Here is a 20,034-nt window from a genome sequence, read left to right on the forward strand (position 1 = left end):
ATACAAAGTTCTGGCAGTTTCACGTACGAAGCAAACCGTACGCACAATGAAGCAATAGGAATGACAGGCAGATCGGTGCTTTGAGCAGTTGAGAAGATTTCATTCTGACTTCATCAAAATATGGTGCGTACAACAGTGAAAATGACAGGAAAGACAAAGTTTACTTTGTTTTTGTTTGGGGTTCTTTTCGTTCATTTTATATTCAATTTTTCACTTTGGTTCTTTGTTTATTGTTGCTTTTCACAAATTTCCACACATTCATTTCACAAACATCGGAATAATAATTTCGCCTGCTTGTTTTTGAGCTATAGGAGAAGCCTACTGCGACACCCAGAAACCTGTGAGCCGCACGATCTACGTTATAGTATGACGGAGTGTGCCGCATGAAAAAGCAACAACGTGTGAGTACAGGCAATGACAATCACGGAAAGACTGAATATTACAGCCGGAGAAAACTGAGCTTTGATATGACTGTATACATGGCATTAACCTTGTTTTTAATCCTTTAAACGAATCAATTAGTCATACCAATAACAAGCATTGTTTACTTAAAAAATTAAGTGCGATACAGAACAACCACACATTTTTATTGTTACGATACTATGGTCTTCAGCTAACAGAAAGAATCGAAACCAACAAGTTTGGAAAATTCAACAACCAAGTTATTTCCCTAGAATACAAAGTGAAAACTCAAAAAACACTCTTAGTATTGTGAGTTAAATTCTAAAAAATGTTGTATCGTAAGTCCAAAAATCCTCTCAAATTACATCGGAACACAACTAATAGTGATTCTACAGAGTGGTGTTAATGCCTGAATGAATTCATGTTTACCTAGACCTTTATATGCAGACTGTCACAAGAGTCACGAAACAACCGAATTCCCGGGATGTACGTCTTCTTCATTGGAAAATTCCATCAAATATTGTCAACAAATTCGCTTCCAGAACATTCTGAGGTCGTAATCAATGTAAGGTATTGAATTGAAATTTAAATTAATTTTTTTTTAAAATTACAATAGTGATCGAGGCCATAACTCTACCATCAACCACGGACATCAAAGAAGCAATCTAAATTGAATAAACATAATATTATTAAATATTCTGACACGAGGATGGAAGGAAAGAAGATAAACACTTTCTCCCGCTGGGAAATAGTTACAAAAGAGGATGGGGGAAATAATCCGAGCTCACAGGAAATGGGGGTCTCCGTGTACTAAAATTAAGAGATGTCGAGTTCAGAGAAAGACCCCGCCCTGCTAGCATATTAGCAAGTCTTTTAGCAAGAGAAGTTATCTTTGAGCAGCTAGAGTCAAAGGAAAATGTTTCATATGCTACAGGAGAGTATCTAGTTTTGAAAGAGAGTGAGACAGAGATGGGGGGGGGGAAGAGGTACGGATAGGAGGGGCCCCATCCTTAGATAGAGAGACAGAAACTAAATTGAAGACATCCATATCGCCAGACTACCACTGGAAATCCCCAAGGATGAAATTTTAGGTAAATTTGAAATAAGATTCCAGGTTATGTTATGTATATATATAATTTTTGTAACTTTTATTCTTGACTGTAAATTGTGATTATTTAATGCTGGGTTTGGATGTACGCGCATAGGGTCTATTTTAAGATGTTAAGAATGTAAACCTGCGTAGAATCTATAGAAAGATGCTTACTTAAATGTTTACAGTTACTAATAATAAAATTATTAGTAAATATATTGACAAGATTCGGGCTTTTCATACTTAACAGGTCAGTAAAGAGGTATCTTAGAAGAATTAAGTTAATTCCCGTTAGATGTTTTTTTAACAATGTTCAATGTTAGAAATTTGCGATTTGTCACGTATGTGGTAGTAGAACCCTTTCTTGCTAGCATATAAGTATTTGTAGCTAGACAATTTTAGTCATTCTTATTTCTTGTGTTCTTGTAACACTAAGTGTGCAGACGCACTTTGTGTTTTATTCATATGTAATTTGAGAGGAGACATTCGTTTGGATTATTCAGTGCATATAGAGTGTGCTCACTGGACTTTAATATAATTTTTGAACTACTGTGAATTATTCAAAAGGGCTCTGGACAATGCTATTTTGACGCGTTAGGACTGTTGGCGGAGCAGTATATCCTTAGATCTGAAATTTATACGGATCATTTCTTTCTTTTGGACATTAATATAAATTTTTCATAATTATTTTTGGATTCGATTAATAATACTGTTTTCATGGTTAATTTTGGACTTGTTTCATAATACTGTAAGTTCCTCTTACATTTTTATTTTATAACATTAATAATTAAATTGTTTGTTATGCTTTACAAAACATGTTGGTTTTGCTTCTTTCTGTTACTTAATTTGTGACCATAGAGTCAGAACACTTAAAAGTGAATAACTACAAAATGGCAACCCACAAAGGATTTCCAAGAATAGTCACTAGGAATCAGAATAATACAATTAGAGAAGGAAGAATATAGGAAGATCCCAGCTTTATTCTATAGCATGGACTTTCACTTTAAATCCTCCTAGTTCCGTTGTATCGACCGCAAACCCCGGAGGCAATGCAGAAAAGTGGGCCATCTCCCACGAGACTGCATCGAAGAGATCAATAGACAAAAACAAAAATCCAAATGGAAGCTATGCAGGAATGACCGAAAGTACTGATTGTATTGGAAGCGTCCCTGAGATAGATGATGAAAATGAAGAAATAAGTACTTGAGAAAATAAAAATGGGGAGGAAAGAACGCAAGCCAAATCAACAGAAACATTTATGGCGATGTCCCAAAGCGAGGAGAGGACGAAAGGCTGTGATAGAAGGAGAAAAAGGCTGTGCATGGTACACAACGGAGGAGCCCATTTTTTCAGACTCGGACAATGAAGCGGACAAAAGAAAACAGTACCCAAATGCCTTCAGAAAATGAGGAAGAAGAGACAGTGTTGGAACAAATCAAAGAGATTAGAATTAAATCACTCTAAATCTGTCTAAAACAACTGTGCAAAAAAATGAGACAGAATAAGACATAAATAATTACAAGAATACCAATCCGATTGAATAAAAATCAGCAAGAAGGTAAGAAGACATAAACATGTGTACACAAAAATCAGAGGATTAAATAGAAAAGATGGAATTAAAACAGGAAAAGAACAATAAATAGTCTGCCGATAAATGGAAAAGTAACAACACATAAAATGGAAATATTAAAAGAAATATATACATATTATGAAATGATATATACGAGCCAAACCATGCAACAGAACAAAGAGATGGATTGTAATAGTATATATTTATGAAATCTTGAAAAAGAAATGAGATAATTTTATAAAATTGACAGACACGGAAGAATCAATAAAAGAGATAAATAAATGGAAATCTCCGGGATCTGATGGGTTAACAAGGGAGTTTTAGAAAAAGTTTTAAAACGAACAAATGTTATTTTAGAAGTACTTATAGTAACACTGTTTTAAGAGGAAAGATATCGCACTCATTAAAGGAAAGAATAATAACACTGTTATATAAAGCGAAAGTGGGGAAATACGATTAAAAACTGGAGATCAATATCGTAATCAAACACAGACGATAACAGATTAAGTAAAATTTTGGCCAATAGAATAAAACATGCATGGGGGAAAATCATAAATATAAATCGATGTTGTCAGGAACAGGGAAGAACATTTCACAATAATACGATAAATAAACAGTCGATCATAGAATTTATCAACTGCCAAGGGGATATAGGGGCAATGATTCTATTCGATCAGGAGAAAAAAGCGTTTGACAGAACAGAGAACAAATTTATAGACAATGTCCTCCAACGTTTAGGTTTTAAAATTACTTATGAAAGTGGATAGCAAAATTACATAAAAGTTATTGTTGCTGTTGAGGGGTTTAACGCCATTTTTCAGCACACGATAGGTTTTACATGACGGTCAGTATTATTGGTGGAGGAAGAACCCGGGAAAACACCGGAAAGAGCCACCTACCCACGAGATACTACTGGCAAGCTTTCTGACATACCCACGTTTGCCGAATCCAAGAATTACATAAAAGCGTATTCTGAAAAGTACTGATAAATGGTAAACTAACTAAAAGTTTTCCAACGATGTACGCAATGTTACTCTACGTAATAGCCATTAAACCAATATCTACAATAACAAACAATAATAAAACAAATTAAAAAGATACATATACCAAACCTTGGAAAAAATTAACAATGCAGCAACATGCAGATAATTGTACCAAGTTAACCAGGGGCTATTCCTAGTTTAGACACTTAGAAATAGAATTTACTGGCTTCGGCATGGCCACAGGATCAAAGGTCAATCATCAAAATGCAGAAATTATATTAATTGGTAAATGGAGGGGCACCATCCGTTACTGCCTCGACATAATGTAAAAGATTCTGTACAAGCCCTATAAATTAACTATGAATAGAATGCACTACAAACAAATTACAACGTTTCAACGGACACAATCAAGTTTAAATATTGATATATGTAAGCCTTTCAAAATAAACATACTTAAAAATACAAATAGCGAACACCTATTTGTATAGCAACTTATAGCATGCAATTGACACTATTTATCTTATATTTGAATATCGATTTCCTACATGATAATCAGAAGGTTTACTACATATTACGAGAAAAAGAAGATAACAAAACACGGATTAAAGTATAGCTAGAAAACATAAATCTAAAATGGAATAAATTGTGGAAATGTGGTCGGGTGTACATACAACATATACAAATTTGTGATGTTCACATACCTGCACAACAGGTTAACAGTTGAATATGCATATACAAGACACGTGATAAGATACTTACCGCTCTGCCTACTGTGTGGAAGGGGACTAGACAAATAAACATGTTGTTTTTCAATGTATAAAAACAGAACCACTAAGGAAACCTATAATAAGCCCTATAAAAACGAATACGGAAATAATAATGATGACTCTATTTTATACAAATGTCATCGACAAGGTAGTCAACTACTTAATAATGTAAACAAACAGCGCAGGGGAAATTATGATTATTTTGAGGGGAAATAAATGTATTTACTCGTCCCCCCACCCCCTAGCAAATGTCCTCGGAGTTGTTTTATGATATGCCCATAAATAAAGTACCCTTTGCTGATAACCAAACAATTAATTATCATATAAAAAAGACGAAGATTAGACCCTCCGATACTGGTATCCACAAAATAAATAGGTGCTAGGACCAGCCTGAAACCACATTTCAACACTAGCACATCATATCGCTCTTCTCACATTGTTTTGAGGCAATCCAAGACTGCGTTGATGAAAAAAATACACACCATTGTCTAAACAAAAAATCGAATCTGATCCTTGTAGTCTCACATTACTGAACTGAGTTGATACAACATTCCTTCTCATAAAGTAAATAATGTCGTCTCCCAGAGGAGTTGATCAATAAGAATAATCATATTCCACACTCAGATTGTCCAGAAGGTAGACAGCTACCAAATGATTTCCTGGAAGATGACTGTCGTCTGTGTTGATGATAGGATTGATTTCCTGGAAGATGACTGTCGTCTGTGTTGATGATAGGCTGGATTTCCTGGAAGATGACTGTCGTCTGTCTTGATGATAGGCTTGAACCTCTTTAGGTTTCTGATATGGAAGTTCATCTTTAGCACACACCAAGGATTTCAAGAAACTGTGTACGAATTGTGAGTCAAGAGGTAATGAAGTTCCCATATATTCATTCTTTTCACAGGTAATGATAAGTCTTTCTTATAAAAATATCTGTCTAGTAAATAGATAAACCGGATGTCTCTGTACTCTGCTGCAAGACAGCTTCGATGCGCCTTGTTTCGGTTAATGGAGGTAACAATGGTCACACAAGTCTTTATGCCACTCTTACAAAATCTTCTCTCCTGAGTCCAGGCAATTTTCAGTTTATCTTCCAACTTTTTTCTCATCATCAAACAGTTGTCGTCTTATTCCGGACTAGGATGATCGATTTGGCAACCATGACAATGTTCTCTGGTCACCAGGCGACGAGCAGAACAGGAGACTGTGTGTTATTGTGTGGTCTGTGACTGCTGTTCTTGTTCTGGATAGCAAGCATCACCTATCTCATATGTATTTTAATAGTGTAGGATCACGTCAATCAAACTATGGGTTTCCGCAGTATTATCGAATTCTGCAAATAATATGATGTTCTCTGCAAACTGACATTCCACGCGAGGTTGAACAGATTTTATAGGGCGGAAATGTCCATTGTCGCTGCTTTTATATAGAGTGAATAAAATGCACAAAAAGTACATCCGTCCTGCATATTCGTCGTACGAAATGTCCTGATTACTATTGATTCCTACTTGTCCCGTCGCTTTAGACGGATTTAAATTAGATCTGAAATGTTTTTCTGACCCTGTTAGGTTCCAAGGAGCTGCTACAACGTCTAGCCATTTCAGGTGACATCGGTCTTAAACACGTTGAACTGCTGGAACACAAAACTATTTTCATTTTGAAGGCCCCACTGCTGACGATGCCACTGAGTAAACGGCACTCCACTCGTACTGGATGATACTTGGCTATCGTTGTGCTCAGAGTTGGCCTAAGGTGGTTTCCCTTCTTCGATGTTCTTTTTGTACTCGCTAGCATTAGTAATCAAATGGAACACGGTCCTATTTTGATTCAGGCTCAGAAGTACACTCACCCCATTGAACAAATACTGGTCTTTCAACCACATATTAAGCGATCCATCATTTCTAATCTACGTTCTTGTTTTACTTTGACAATCTTTAAATTCAACATTGTGGTCAGCATCATCATCTGCAATCAAAATCATTGAACTTGTTCAAAATGTCATGTTCCCACATCACCGAAGCATTCAGATGTGTGTTCGTGACTTCTTTTTGTTTGTCATGAGATTTTCTATGTTCCATTAGCAGGGGTAAGTGTCCATGCTGCTGCTCATCAGTTTATTATTCAAGTAATTCTACTTCGCTGAACAACACATCCATGAAACTGTTGGCGGGAATTAATCTGGCGTCAGCACCTGATATGGTGTTGCCTGTTTGGAACAGTAACTGTTAGTCATATCAATATAATATGCAGTTGTTTCTCCGTTGATTTCAAATTTGATTGGTGCAGATGTGGCAAAAAAAAAAACACGATAAAATTACATTCACCGGGATTTTAGCATCATCATCATCGTCGGTGGCATGACAAACAGATCAAATTTGATTATTTTTTTTTTAAATCTTAGACACTATACTCGCCAATATAATTATATACTTTGACAAAAGTAGGGTAATTATATTGGAGGAAATAAGTTTCGTTTCACTGTGGCAATCATTTCAGTAATATCTCTTTCCAAGGAGATCTAAAAAGTTTAGAAAGGTTTGTGTATGTCTATGTCTTCCATAAAGAAAGGATAGCAGTTTATCAATACGTACTTTTGTAGGAATAGTGTGTGTAAGCAGAGCATTACATCTAAGCAAACACTATGCACCATGCATAATTTACTTTTGCCGCTTATAATCTCAAACAGGGAGTTTTAATCTCTCTCTCTCTCTCTCTCTCTCTCTCTCTCTCTCGCTCGCTCGCTCTCTTAATCATAGGTTAGCACCACATATTTTACTCAAAGTACCATCACCATTCTGAAACTGAAACTAAGGTGAAAATGACAGTTAATAAGCAATTAAAATTGAAAAACAAATGTTGGAAGATGAACATTAAAAACCAAATTTCAAAATGTAAACGGAGAAGAAGAAAAAGAAGTAAAATTGGAAAAATTTGAAAATGAAAAGTAAAAATGAGAATTGAGAATTTAAGATTCAAAATAAAATTTTTAAAAATGAAAAATAAAATTAAGAAAAATGAGAACAAAACACTTGAAAATGACAATTTGAAGCTTAAAAAACTGGCAATGAGATTTAAAAAATGTAATCTAGAAACTACATATTTAAACTGAATACTGAAAATGAAAAGAGAAAATCAAAATCAAACAATAAAACACATTTTAAAAAATGAAATTTGAAAGATGCTTAAATTTATAAACGAAATAAACAAATGATATCAGAAAACCAACAATTCGAAAATTAAAATTAAAAATGAAAATTGAATACGAAAACTAATAGTTGAAAATTGGAAACGACGAATTTTGAAAGTTGGTCATGAAAATTTGAAATGAAAATTGAAAACAAAAGTCTGTCCTTGACTTCTAAAACAAGTTTACACATAGTGCGAGCTTTAAACCTGTCTTAAATAAGAATTGTTGACACTCTCAACGATGGAAAACGGACAAAAATACCGAATTTCCTAATCACCTTTATCCTCTTGTGTGATAGTATATAAGTATGTTTGTGGGCATAGTGTGTGTATGCACTCCTACCCTTGCTTGTGTGTGAAGGTGTCTTTGTGTGTCTTTGTTATTCACAAATTTATAACATTACGACTATATGGTCTTACACTAAGTAACAAAATGAAGCAAAACAACAAATAGTTTAATTCTCTAAGTTATCAATGAAAATTCTAGAGAAACATATTGTGAATTGAATTCGAAAAAATAATCCTAAAAGTTCTATTACAAGTCCAAAAGTATAGAATGTTCCGAACGAATTCAAATAATCTTGAACGTGTTTGTCTTGAGTGTCTTGTAAGCCTTAATGTCTTTGAATTAAGTTACAATAATCCCAAAACAATGTTTTAATCCATAGTCAAGGAGCACTTTGTAATTCCAATGAATTAATTAAATAAATGATTCCTCTCAAATTACATCTGAACACAACTAAAAGTGATTCCACTAGACCGATATTAAAATGTGAATCAATCATTTTGTTAAAAGATAAAAACCTAAGACACAATAAAATAACCAGGATGTGGGTCAGGAGTTCATCTTCAGAACATTTAAAGTTTCTTTAAAAATAAAACTTGAAGTAACAGTAAACAACCTATTTATAACTCAGAAATGTAAATAGGCACACACTAACATTCTATTCTCAATCATGGACGAAGGTGAAGCACACAAAATAAGTTAAATATACAAACCGCTCCTGTTTCCTAGTGGTTAGTGCTTCCACCTCGGATGCGGGAGATCGCGGGTTCCAGCCGCAGCCGAGTCATACCAAAGACTTGATCAGATATAATTAAATCAAATATACATAACACACCAACCAGCCTTGCTCCGTTTTTTCGTTCTTTTCCAGTAGTAGTTTGGCGATTTCAACCTGATTCTGTTTTAAATCACCATTCAACAAATGTTGGATCCATCTTGCACACATCTCTCTGAGCTTGAAATTGATCTTTAATATATTAAATACAGCAAATAACTACATGTCTCTAATATAAATACCTTCTAGTAAATGCTGATCATCTTCAACAATTTACCCCTTCGCAGCAGCAATTTTCCGCTCACCAATCGCAGACAACGGTCTTCCAGATTGTGATTCATCTTCAGGACTAACCATACAAATTCAGTTTCCATAGTAAACCCATTCAACCACCATTATATTAAAAATTATATAACTTTAAATTTCTGAATGTTCGTGATTAAGCCAAATTTATCTAAATGTATTTGAAACCGAAGAGTCAGGCGCAAATTTCAGTGATGTGTTTTCCAAAAACAAAATTGTAAAAGGACTTAAATTACATCAATAAAATAGTGTCTCTGTTTTATTTTCAATTAGAATAAGTTCTCAAAAGATTCGTTTTAATGAAATCTAACTTTCATTCAGAGGCGGCGTTAGGAGTACGCGGGGCCTAGGGCCGACCATGACCGCGCGAGGCCAGAGCATCGGTATCTCGATTGATATGCTACTGCAAACACAGGGGCCCCGAGTGGCCGAGTGGTCTAAAGCGCTCTTCGTTACGGATCACTGCCATCTCACCTCTCTCTGCGGCGGTTCGAGTCTAAGATTCAGCCAATGTGGGCATGTGAGAAAGCTTGCCAGTAGCTTCTCGTGGGTCGGTGGTTCTTTCCGGGGTTTTTCGGGTTCTTCCTCCACCATTAATACTGGCCGCCATGTATAGCCTATCGTGCTGAAAAATGGCGTTAAACCCCACAACAACAACAACTACTGCAAACACTGATTATATCTAGACTAGATCAACTTTCGCGATTTGGCGGAGAATATAGTTTGACAAACTCATAAGGACTTTTGTCCTGGAGCGCGGAGCCCCCTCAAGAGCGGGGCCTGGAGTGGTCGCCCCACTTGCCACCCCCAAACGCCGTTCCTGCGTTCATTGACAACCAATCCTAGCCAGTCAAACCGATAATACTCTAATTTATTTATAGACCTGTTCCCTCACCTCATAGAAGATATGGTACTAACAACAACAAAAATGTACTGCGAGTCCTCAAGTGGATAAAAGTAGATTTTAATCCTTCCTGGTACAATACCGACCCCGTATTTCCAATTTGGCCAGAGTGGCAATAAATGTCATGATGGTAAGGCAGATCTGACATTGCCGCATAACTTGAACCTCTGATCTCCATTCATGAATATGCCAATATCTTTGAAACGACGAAACAACCAAAAGATTTGAAGATACGACAAAGAATTACATCGGTAAATTTTATCCAAGACGACCTCGTTATCAGTAGGTGAGTAATCTAAGAACGCGATCTGATTTCCGTGTTTTATTGCTCTTTTTCGACATGTTTGCTTTAGTTGGTCTATCGATCATTCTTGCTAGGTCGAAATAGCAAATAAGTTATAACAAAATATTCAGAACTTTTATAAAATCCCTAGTACATTTACATCGACACCATTTATGACTGCAAGATGGTAAAATACCAAAATCATTTCGATTCATGTGTACAAGATTGTCATTAGTAGAACCAAGTTCCGATCTTAAAAATAAATTGCCATCAACTTCCATGGCACATATAGTATTTATCTTCTTATCGTATATGTGTTGATAATAAAATAACCAAACAAACTCTTTAATTCTAACCGTCAGTTTGCACTACTTCACGCTCTACCCACAATCCAATGGGAGAAAAATACAGGCGAATGAGTATGTATAGTCGTTACTAGTTACTGTCATAGGTTCCGGCTCAGTGCACAGCCGACTTCTTATACTCTCAAGCAAGGGTTCACCGTAGCTTCTAATCCTACAAAATCGGATATCGTAACATATTATACGCTGAATGTGGTCTTATTTATGTGTCACTAATTTAATCAATTTGCCTCTCGTTCGACATTTTTGGACAAAACAAGCGACTTTTAATATATACCCAAGGTTTTTTTCGGATATCATTTAAATTCGGCTTTTAAACAGATTCACAACCGTGATCAACAATTCTTTTCCCAAAGCATGCTTTCTATCTACTTTTCTTCGTTTTATACATCTTCAATAATAAAAAAATCGAGACAGGAGGGCAACAATTTTCCTTTGGTCAGTTTTTTCTTTGTTACATCAAAATTGTTGTTTTACTTTTGATAGATTAGCTTTAAATCATCAGACATTTTTTCCTTCTTATTCTGTACCGTGCCCAGTAAACAAATTAAGTGATACGTATTTTGAAATGAAGTATGGTACAAGAAATAATAACACATAAATGTACTGAAACCCAAACTTTTTATTTATAATCGAAAAACACAGCTCGTTCTACGTTTGTTTAGAACATCCGAAAACAATATTAAACTCGTTTGAGCTATTTTGCAACACGTTTAAGCTAGTTTGGAAGTCGTTTTAGGGACTTTGAATCCCGTTTGAACAAGTTTCAAAACTCGTTTGAACGAAAATATAATTCGTATATAAGAGTTTAAAAGTCGTTAAAACGAGTTTCTAACTCGTTTTACTGACTTTTAAATTAGTTTGAATGATCAAAAGTTTCCTTTTGAACAACTTGTAAGCTCCTTAAATGACTTAAATCTGTTCGAAATGAATCGTTTAAAATACTTCTACAATAGTTCAGACCAGACAAAAAGTACTTGCAAAGTGACATCTAAACTTGCTCAAAGGAGATATAATCTCCTTCAAACGAGTTTAACAAATCGTTCATGAAAGATTTAAAGTCGTTTAAACGATTCAAAGGATTAAAGTGATTGCAGTTTCTGATCCTGCTAAAGCATAAACAATACTACAAAATATGTAAGTTGGACAATGAATTCTCTTATATATCAGCATACCAACTGTAATTCAATTAAGGCATCTCGTGAGAGAGCATGGGATACGAATACCATGCGGTATAAGAAAAGATGACATACTTGTAACGCTAGGACCAAAAGAACCATGGTCAACAGTAAAAGCAAACTCGTGAAATCGCAGTGCAGCATTATATCAAGATTCTTAAAAAAAAAGCTAAACGGGCTCAAATAATATGGGTTGTTTCTGATGAACAAGAACGTCGTTGCCGTATTACACTTACCACTGCTAATGAGGCTGCCGCAAAGCACGATAATTACAGGTGCCACGTTCGAGTTGCATAAACTCCGTGGTGTTTTACAACATCGAGCAATTATCCCGGCTGAATACGAGCCATGTAAAGACACGGTAAAACTTCTTTCAAATATGTGTCCAGGAATCACATCAACAGTATTCATTAGTATTTCATTATACCACTTAACAATGCATCTAAAATCACAAATCCATGGATTTATAACGGTGTTCGTTTAATCCCTACATCCTATTCAGCAATCGATATTCACGCGCAGGCAGTATAATATTGATTTGTTACTGCTGCACAGCCCACAGTCGTTATACCATTTCGCGTGGATCAACGAACAATATATGGGCATAGACAATCTAAGGGCAGGAAATTTCCATGCAGACGTGTATGTATGTAGTACCCAATGATACTTGATAAGCATGACCTTTACTGCGGAGGAATCAGTGAAAGGCTGCAGCGCACCTTCATTTCAGAATATGGTAAAACATTCTGAAATTTACAGTAGTACAATGAAAAATGAAAGTAACGTACATCATCTACGTGGACTTCGAATGTCTTAATATTTCCAGGTTGTCACCTGAGGTTCAATCGAATACCATGCATCTAGCTGAACAAATCCGATTATACTGTTGTCAGATGTGACGGGCAAACTAAGTCATACATTGTTATTTCGTGGCCACTGCTAACTTGAGGTGTTTCTGAAACTGATGGATGTTGCGGCGAAATGCATCAGACGACAATTCTGCTCTCTCATAGATATGATTATGACTAACGATAACATTCACGAGATTTCAGAAGCCACTCAGTGCAGGATCTCCTATCGCACTGTTAGCTCCACTAACGGCAAAGAGGGCAATCACTGTCACACTACTTATGTGTCTATAGGAGCAGCACATGACACATGCAATCTACAGTTGCGAATTTACCCAAACAAAACAAAATCACTGTGGTGCATCATAACCTGCGTTGGTATGATGGCCATCTAATAATGCGAGGAACTGCAACAGCATCAAAGGTGCCAATACGCGTAATCCCTAATAACATAGATGAATACATAACGTTTAGGCTGGGTCAGCTGCAGTTCATTGACTCATTACAGTTTGTGAATTCGAACCTGGACAAGCTAGTCAGTAACCTTGGTATTGATCGTCTTAAAATCAGCTTTCGATATGGTACCATTAACACCGACAAGCTGAAGTTGAAAAGCTGAAAAGGAATGTATTCCCAGGAGTAGTTAAGCGGATGGGATAATTTTACTGAAACACAGTTACCAGGTCGAGGCATTCCATTCGTCGTTCTCTCGCAACGGCACTTCCGCCAACGACTATGAACATGCAAACAAATGTCTGTCTGATCTAGGCCTGTCGGTGGTCCTACGCTGTTTGGCGCCGTCCTGACATTAAACCTCGTCTTTGTAGAGCGACGAAAACAGCTTTCCGATCCCACGAAGTGATCCTGCACGATTCGACTCTCACACATATTTGGATTTTGCAGACACGTTCGTAAACTTATTCTAGGGACCCAGCATACAGTCACAGTAACCGGTAAGAATCACGCTAACAATGTAGTTTGGTGTGTTGTTAATGGCTCTGAGGACGGTAAAGTTGAGTTATCCAAATTTAGGCTTTAGATGCATTAAATGAATCTCCCTCAATAGACAAAGAGAAATGTTTGACGACATTTGTCGAGTCTGGTATAACATTTATGATGTCATTCCACACAGTGACTACAGACTCTACTCAGAGCACTATTCTGTGAGCATTTGCATGGCAAAAAAAAGTACCCAAAAAGGTTTTTGCTTACCCCGGCACGTGTTCATATCTTTTCAGCTCCTGGCCAAAATAAACACCCAAACGGTAGGTTTGATGATATTTTCACCACTGACAGTGACCCATCTCTCGCTGAGGCGTAACGGTAATTAAGAACCAACCCAGGACATTTTCCTCGACTTAGGAAATCTGCTGTTGAAATACCTGGGCCGCACCAGTGAACAATTCATAGAATTTATAACTTAACTTGTAATGTGAAATATGTCACATCTACAGTAACTTGTTACGTTCAGCCGATGTAAACTCGAAGAGATCTCAGCCGTGATGAAAAAAAAAAACCGGAGTCATTTGAAACTTTCCGGAGACAAGTTATCTGGGACCACCCCACTAACGTGGACACCGATGCAGGCGCAACAGTTTGAAGCAGCGAAACGTCAAAGGTGGAATATTTCCATTCCTCGAGGGCATTCCAGAGCTGTTAGCGGCCGCTGCTTATGCTGTTGAAAGAGCGGTTGCATAAGGGTCGTTGGAAGTGAATATGGGATGGCTCTAAAACTAGCGATCTGTGTAAATAGTCTTCGATTATACAGGTGTGGGAGTCACCGGCTCCTGAGCAAAAGTGGTCTTCGGTTGTGGTCTCGCTGTTGATACGTCCATTGACTGATTATGATTTACTCGCGATGACAAAATCAAACATTTCTGGGGTGTTTTCATATGGAATGAACTTCCATCGTGGAATCATAGAATCTGATGTGTCTGTTGCCTCTGTCAAAGACCACATCATTGATGCCAGTGCTGAGATGGAGGAATAAGTGGATGCCAAAGCTGCCGAGGTGCTATCAACCGTACCAACACGAATATGCGTGGCAAGTTCATGGACAGAGCTGAATAAATATTAACCAATGAAGCAGAGATACAAAATGAAAGCGAAATAAATGGTCTGTTTGTTTTCCATGTTGTCGGGGATGCTTTTGATATACCTGAACCTCCCATCTTTGAGATCCACAAATCTGTAACAGAGTTGATCATTTTAACCGGAAAATGACAACCGGCATGATGGTCCACAAATATCACATGTCGACGTTAGCAGTGTTGCAGAATCTTGCATATTTACATTAACAGGACCGCTGGCCGCCGGAGATGAAATTCAGTTTCAAGGATTCAAAACATACCGATACGGGCACTTTACCACTTTTATTGTTTTTATTTAAGATTAGAGCTTACGCGAAAGAGATATGCAATATCTGTCTATCTTGACCATTAATATACTGTCTTTCCCCTTACAGTTTGTATAGATGCGAATTGATTTTAGGCTCTTATGCATATAAGGTTGTCATCTTTCAGGTTGCAGAAATTGTTCAAATCTGTTGTTAAGTCCCCTCCTTGAATTTCTTGCAGTCCACGTTCAATACCGGTATCTATGGCAAAACAGCCGGTATAGTAAGTAAACAAAGTTTCTTCATCCAACGTATTAAAATCTTTGCAGTCAGTCGTTAACATGTCTTCCCAGCCAGTCATTTGACAGTCACAGCCACCTTCAACCATTGTGATTTAGCTATACTAGCTTGTTGAAAAGAGGCGCGTGAACGCAAATAAAAAACAACCACTATGAGTATGTCGTCTCAATATGAAAACAACTCGACCCATTTCGTTCTCTTCGACGCACGATCAGTGTAATGGGAGTCCGCAACACCACTGTTGAGACTAATAACCCACCCCGACGAGAACGACGTGATTGTGCCAGGCACCGCTAGAATGGCCTTCTCGTTTGTTTTAATAAGAGTGCAGGTGCAAACGGCAACCGCTAGAACGTAAAAAAAACCTTGGTCGCACTATCGATAAAAAGATCATTGTAACGCTGTGAAGTAAATGAATTGGCTTGCATTGACGATACAGCCATCTTTGGCGTCTGCAATGATCCTTGGATGGCGGAGAAAGAGCTGACCAGCTCTGTTTGTCAGGGAATCCATAATGAAAACACTACTAGAATCGGTTATTGACAGCAAGCTCGACTAGTCTAATGCAGCTGCGTTTATCTGAGCTGCTCAATTTCTAGCCGCTACATGACCGTATGCCATTCCACCAGCCAGACCTTTCAGACCGCCTCACCGTTGAGCTGACATCTAACGAATACAGCAGGGTGTTCAAGAGAACTGAAGGTAGGGGTAGGGGAGCTACATCAACAGCGGAATTTCATTGGAATTCCAAACCGTTGTCAACCCGGACCTGGCCTCTATGATTAGAAATTAATACATGGGAAAAGTGGAGATTCTATATTCGCAAGTTCTTAGCCATCGTAGGATGGTGGTGAATAAGAGTTACAGCGTGCGAGATATCAAACTAAATATCACTCCTGTTCAAAACATTAGAGCAACCGTACTCTTGTTTGATCATTCAACAAACGTAGGTTTCGCACGTGATACTGGGTACAAAATCTATGCCGAACGGGGTCGAGGGAGGGGTCGGTTGCCCCGGGCGCCAGAAGTCTTGGGGCGCCAAGACCACTTTGAATCGTCATCGTCGCCCCTGGTGCCATTTACCCATAGTACGCCACGTGGTAATCATATGATCAGACTCTTGCACCATTGGACATTATCAGACGAAAATCTGGTTAAGAGCAGGGCCGGATCAAGTCAGATGTGGGTGGGTGGGGGGGCTACAAAATGTTAGAAGGACCATGATATTCCTCGAAAGGGCACCAAAGTAAGAAACTCAAAGTGTGCATAATATCCCATAAACGTGAGCAAGAATAAAAGGATGCTCGAATTTAAAGTGAGAAGTGATTGTTATGTATATTTCATATAATTTATATTTGATTTAATTTAATTGTTTGTTTGTTAGTTTTAATTATACATTTAATATTGACTTAAAAACTTTATAGAGACTTTGTATCTAATGTTGACCTAATTCCTGACCTTGATTCAGAAACACTGATAGTTTCTGGTAAACAACTTTTTGGTTATTTTTTTTAAAATTCATTCCCACTGAAGGAACCACTGATTGCAGTCAAGGTCATATCTGGCCTACGTGTCAAATAACATTTATCAATTATTTTTTCCAGAGGATTGACCCACATCCGGGCATCTGGTTTGCGTTTTAGTCAGTCTAATAATTTATGTTATGAAAAAAGAATTAGCCAATCGGGCTCTAAACCATAGACATTTAAAGGTGTTTTGTTGTGACCAGTTTGAGTTGAATTTTTAATTTTTCTTCCAATTATTTGAATTCAAGATTATTTTCTTTGGAAATACTAGTGCTCCGAAAAAATTTTTGGACAAGGACAGTTATCGAAATTTCTACAGAATTCAAACTGGAATATTACTTTTTATGATTCAACAAAGAACTGTTGACATATCAGTACGACGATGACCACAACCTACGTCATCGCTTCCATTTTGGATTTCATCGGGATTGGAACTCATTTTCATTAGGACTTTTATTACTAGGACTTCTATTTTTTAATTCTTGGATAATTTTCGGTTTTGATTCGTAGAACCGTAAGTTCTTTTTCTCATTTTTACATTGTTTTTTTTTCTAGGGAAATAATTTATTTGTTAAATTTTACAAAGCTTGTTGTCTTCACTTTTTTCTTGTTACGTTTTGTAAGAGCCTAAACACATAACATGGTGTGTGTGTGTGTACGTTTTTTAATATGGGGATGGTTGTCCTGAAACCCCGCCCCACCCTCCGGCCCTGAACCGATTGGTTAGTGATTTCGCTTTTATGAAGATACAGATTTAATTTGAGAACATGGGGTGCGGCCAAGTTTTGAAAAAGGGAAAGTCATGGGTGCATTTTATATTTAAAATAGTGTACTTGCCAGCAGTTCCGACATTTTCCGAAAATAAAACTGGTGATGTAGAACTAAAATTAAATCTTTCAGGTCTTTTATGCGCATTTATTCATGTTAAATTAAATATAAAAGTTTGTTTTTAAATTTAAGACCAATTTTATTTAAACCAAAGTCTATTCTGTCCTGATAAATGAATGCTCTGCACCTTATCTGTCATCAAGAAAATTGCAGACGAATATTATCGATCGCTATAAACAGTTACAATGGTGGACAGGTCCTAATTTGGTCAGGAAAACAGCATCTTGAGTATAATCGTCACAATATAGGTACGTATGAATTTGCGTACGAAGATCCCAATATAGTGAATAAATGCCATACAATGGTACGTATAATCAAATTCTAAAAATAACTGACACATTACTGAATTAATCGGTAAATTTATTGTCATTCAGTGTATACAAGATAACACGCGACAGGTGGCGCAATGCAGACAAATACCGAAAACCTTCAATGCGGGGATACGAAGAGCCCGCGATATCGCGGGAAGCTTCCAATAAAATGTATCGTGGTAACCAGGTCTCCCAAGATGATGCGCACATAATGGAAAGGGGAGGAGGGGGACTGACCACTATGTTTTTGCTCCCCACCCCCTCGTCCACAAAAATTCAAGCCGGCGCCCTAACACACACACACACACACACGTCGTTGAATGGTCAATACCAATGTGTATACTGATAAATATAGGTTTGATCATGAGCAGCGTTAAGTTATTGAATTTTTAATATATTGTTTGCATAGGTCTGCTATTGGGGCAGAAATCGTACCGTGAGTCATATAGGGCAAAATTACTGTGACGATTTGGTAACTCTTCAGTCATTAGGAGCAATTAAGTGAAGTGGGGTGAGGCGGGAAGTCCAGTAAAAAACGCTTTACTTCCATTGGAAGAAGAAATAACAAGCGTCTTCAAGAAAAAAGTCACTAAAGGGTAACCGAAGTGTTTGTCACACGATGACAGGTGCTTGCAGTGAGTGTTTTGGACGTCTGTCACAGTCGAATGTCATTGATTATAAGTATGGAGGTATCGTCAGAGTGGCATTTTTCAAATGAAAATGGCAAGAAAATATTTTGCAGATGCTGGAATGAAGACCCCGCTTTAAAATCTAATTCCTCCGGACAGTTAAGGTAAGTTTTACTGAGTAGGTCTGACACGGGCACTTGATTCAGGAGGAAATTAGTACTAGATAGTGTACAGACTCGTCAATTAATTGGTGAGTTCAGCCCAAAACACTGTATTATCGCGGTACTTAATGTTCGTATCGGTACATATCAAAACTGTTTTGCTATTGCTGATTACTTATAATTTGTAAAGTTGCAACGACTTTCCCTCTTTATATTACTTTAAAAAAATCTTTATCAATCGTAGCTCGTAAATGTAAATAAAACAGCATATGGTGGCTGACCCAGAGTAACGTTCCATGGGGGAACAGCTATATTATCGCTGTATTTGCCAAACTTACGTATGGTGGTAATACGCAGGTATTATAATAACATAAAATACAACTTGCCTATGAGAAGAAATGTACACGCTTGTACTGGCATATTTCCACAAGTATAAACGAAATGATCCAATGATAAAATCGAACACACAAATGTAATTCAAGTGTAAATCCATGAATATCAACATTACAAATTAAAAGCAAACTATTAGTATTATCTAACTTGAATTTAAATGCAGTGTGGGCACACAAAAAAGTAGAATCTAACAGCTAATATTATTACTGAAATATTACTGATTTAAAGAAAGTTTAGCTGTTATTATATTCTTATTTATCTATGAGAAGTATGATCATAAGCAACATTTTGTAAATTTTAGTCCATATTGGCTACCATGAAATGAAATTAAACCGTAACATTTTAAAGACGTGTGTCACCATCTGCATATGACCTGTAATCATCATACATCAGACGGTACAGAATATATTTCGTAATCAAAGCCAATGCAGGTATAGCAAGTTCGACGGGACATTTTACATGATGATCAGCATATATGTATGTACTTTACAAAAAAGTGATGTTCATTCTTTTTCATTGTAAACTTATAACAAATGTTGATATTTTAGAGGAAA

At 36.9% G+C, this 20,034-nt stretch overlaps 1 protein-coding gene across 2 annotated transcripts in view; it reads left to right on the top strand.

Moving 5' to 3' along the window:
* Nucleotides 1-18,812: 18,812 nt before the first annotated feature.
* The window catches only part of LOC149802199 (monoglyceride lipase-like), a 55,167-nt gene continuing 53,945 nt past the window's right edge, over nt 18,813-20,034 (top strand). The window contains exon 1 of one of the 2 annotated variants that reach the window (XM_089956610.1): nt 18,813-19,090. Coding sequence is in view for 1 of the 2 variants with exons in the window: in XM_089956609.1 (XP_089812735.1) it covers nt 18,963-19,090 (128 nt within the window). In the remaining variant the exon portion in view is untranslated. The remainder of the gene's footprint in view (nt 19,091-20,034) is intronic. The other variant, XM_089956609.1, reaches the window with a different exon arrangement.

Source organism: Sinohyriopsis cumingii, chromosome 4 (genome assembly GCF_028554795.1).
Source record: "Sinohyriopsis cumingii isolate HCF-2022 chromosome 4, ASM2855479v2, whole genome shotgun sequence".
Taxonomy (NCBI): domain Eukaryota; kingdom Metazoa; phylum Mollusca; class Bivalvia; order Unionida; family Unionidae; genus Sinohyriopsis; species Sinohyriopsis cumingii.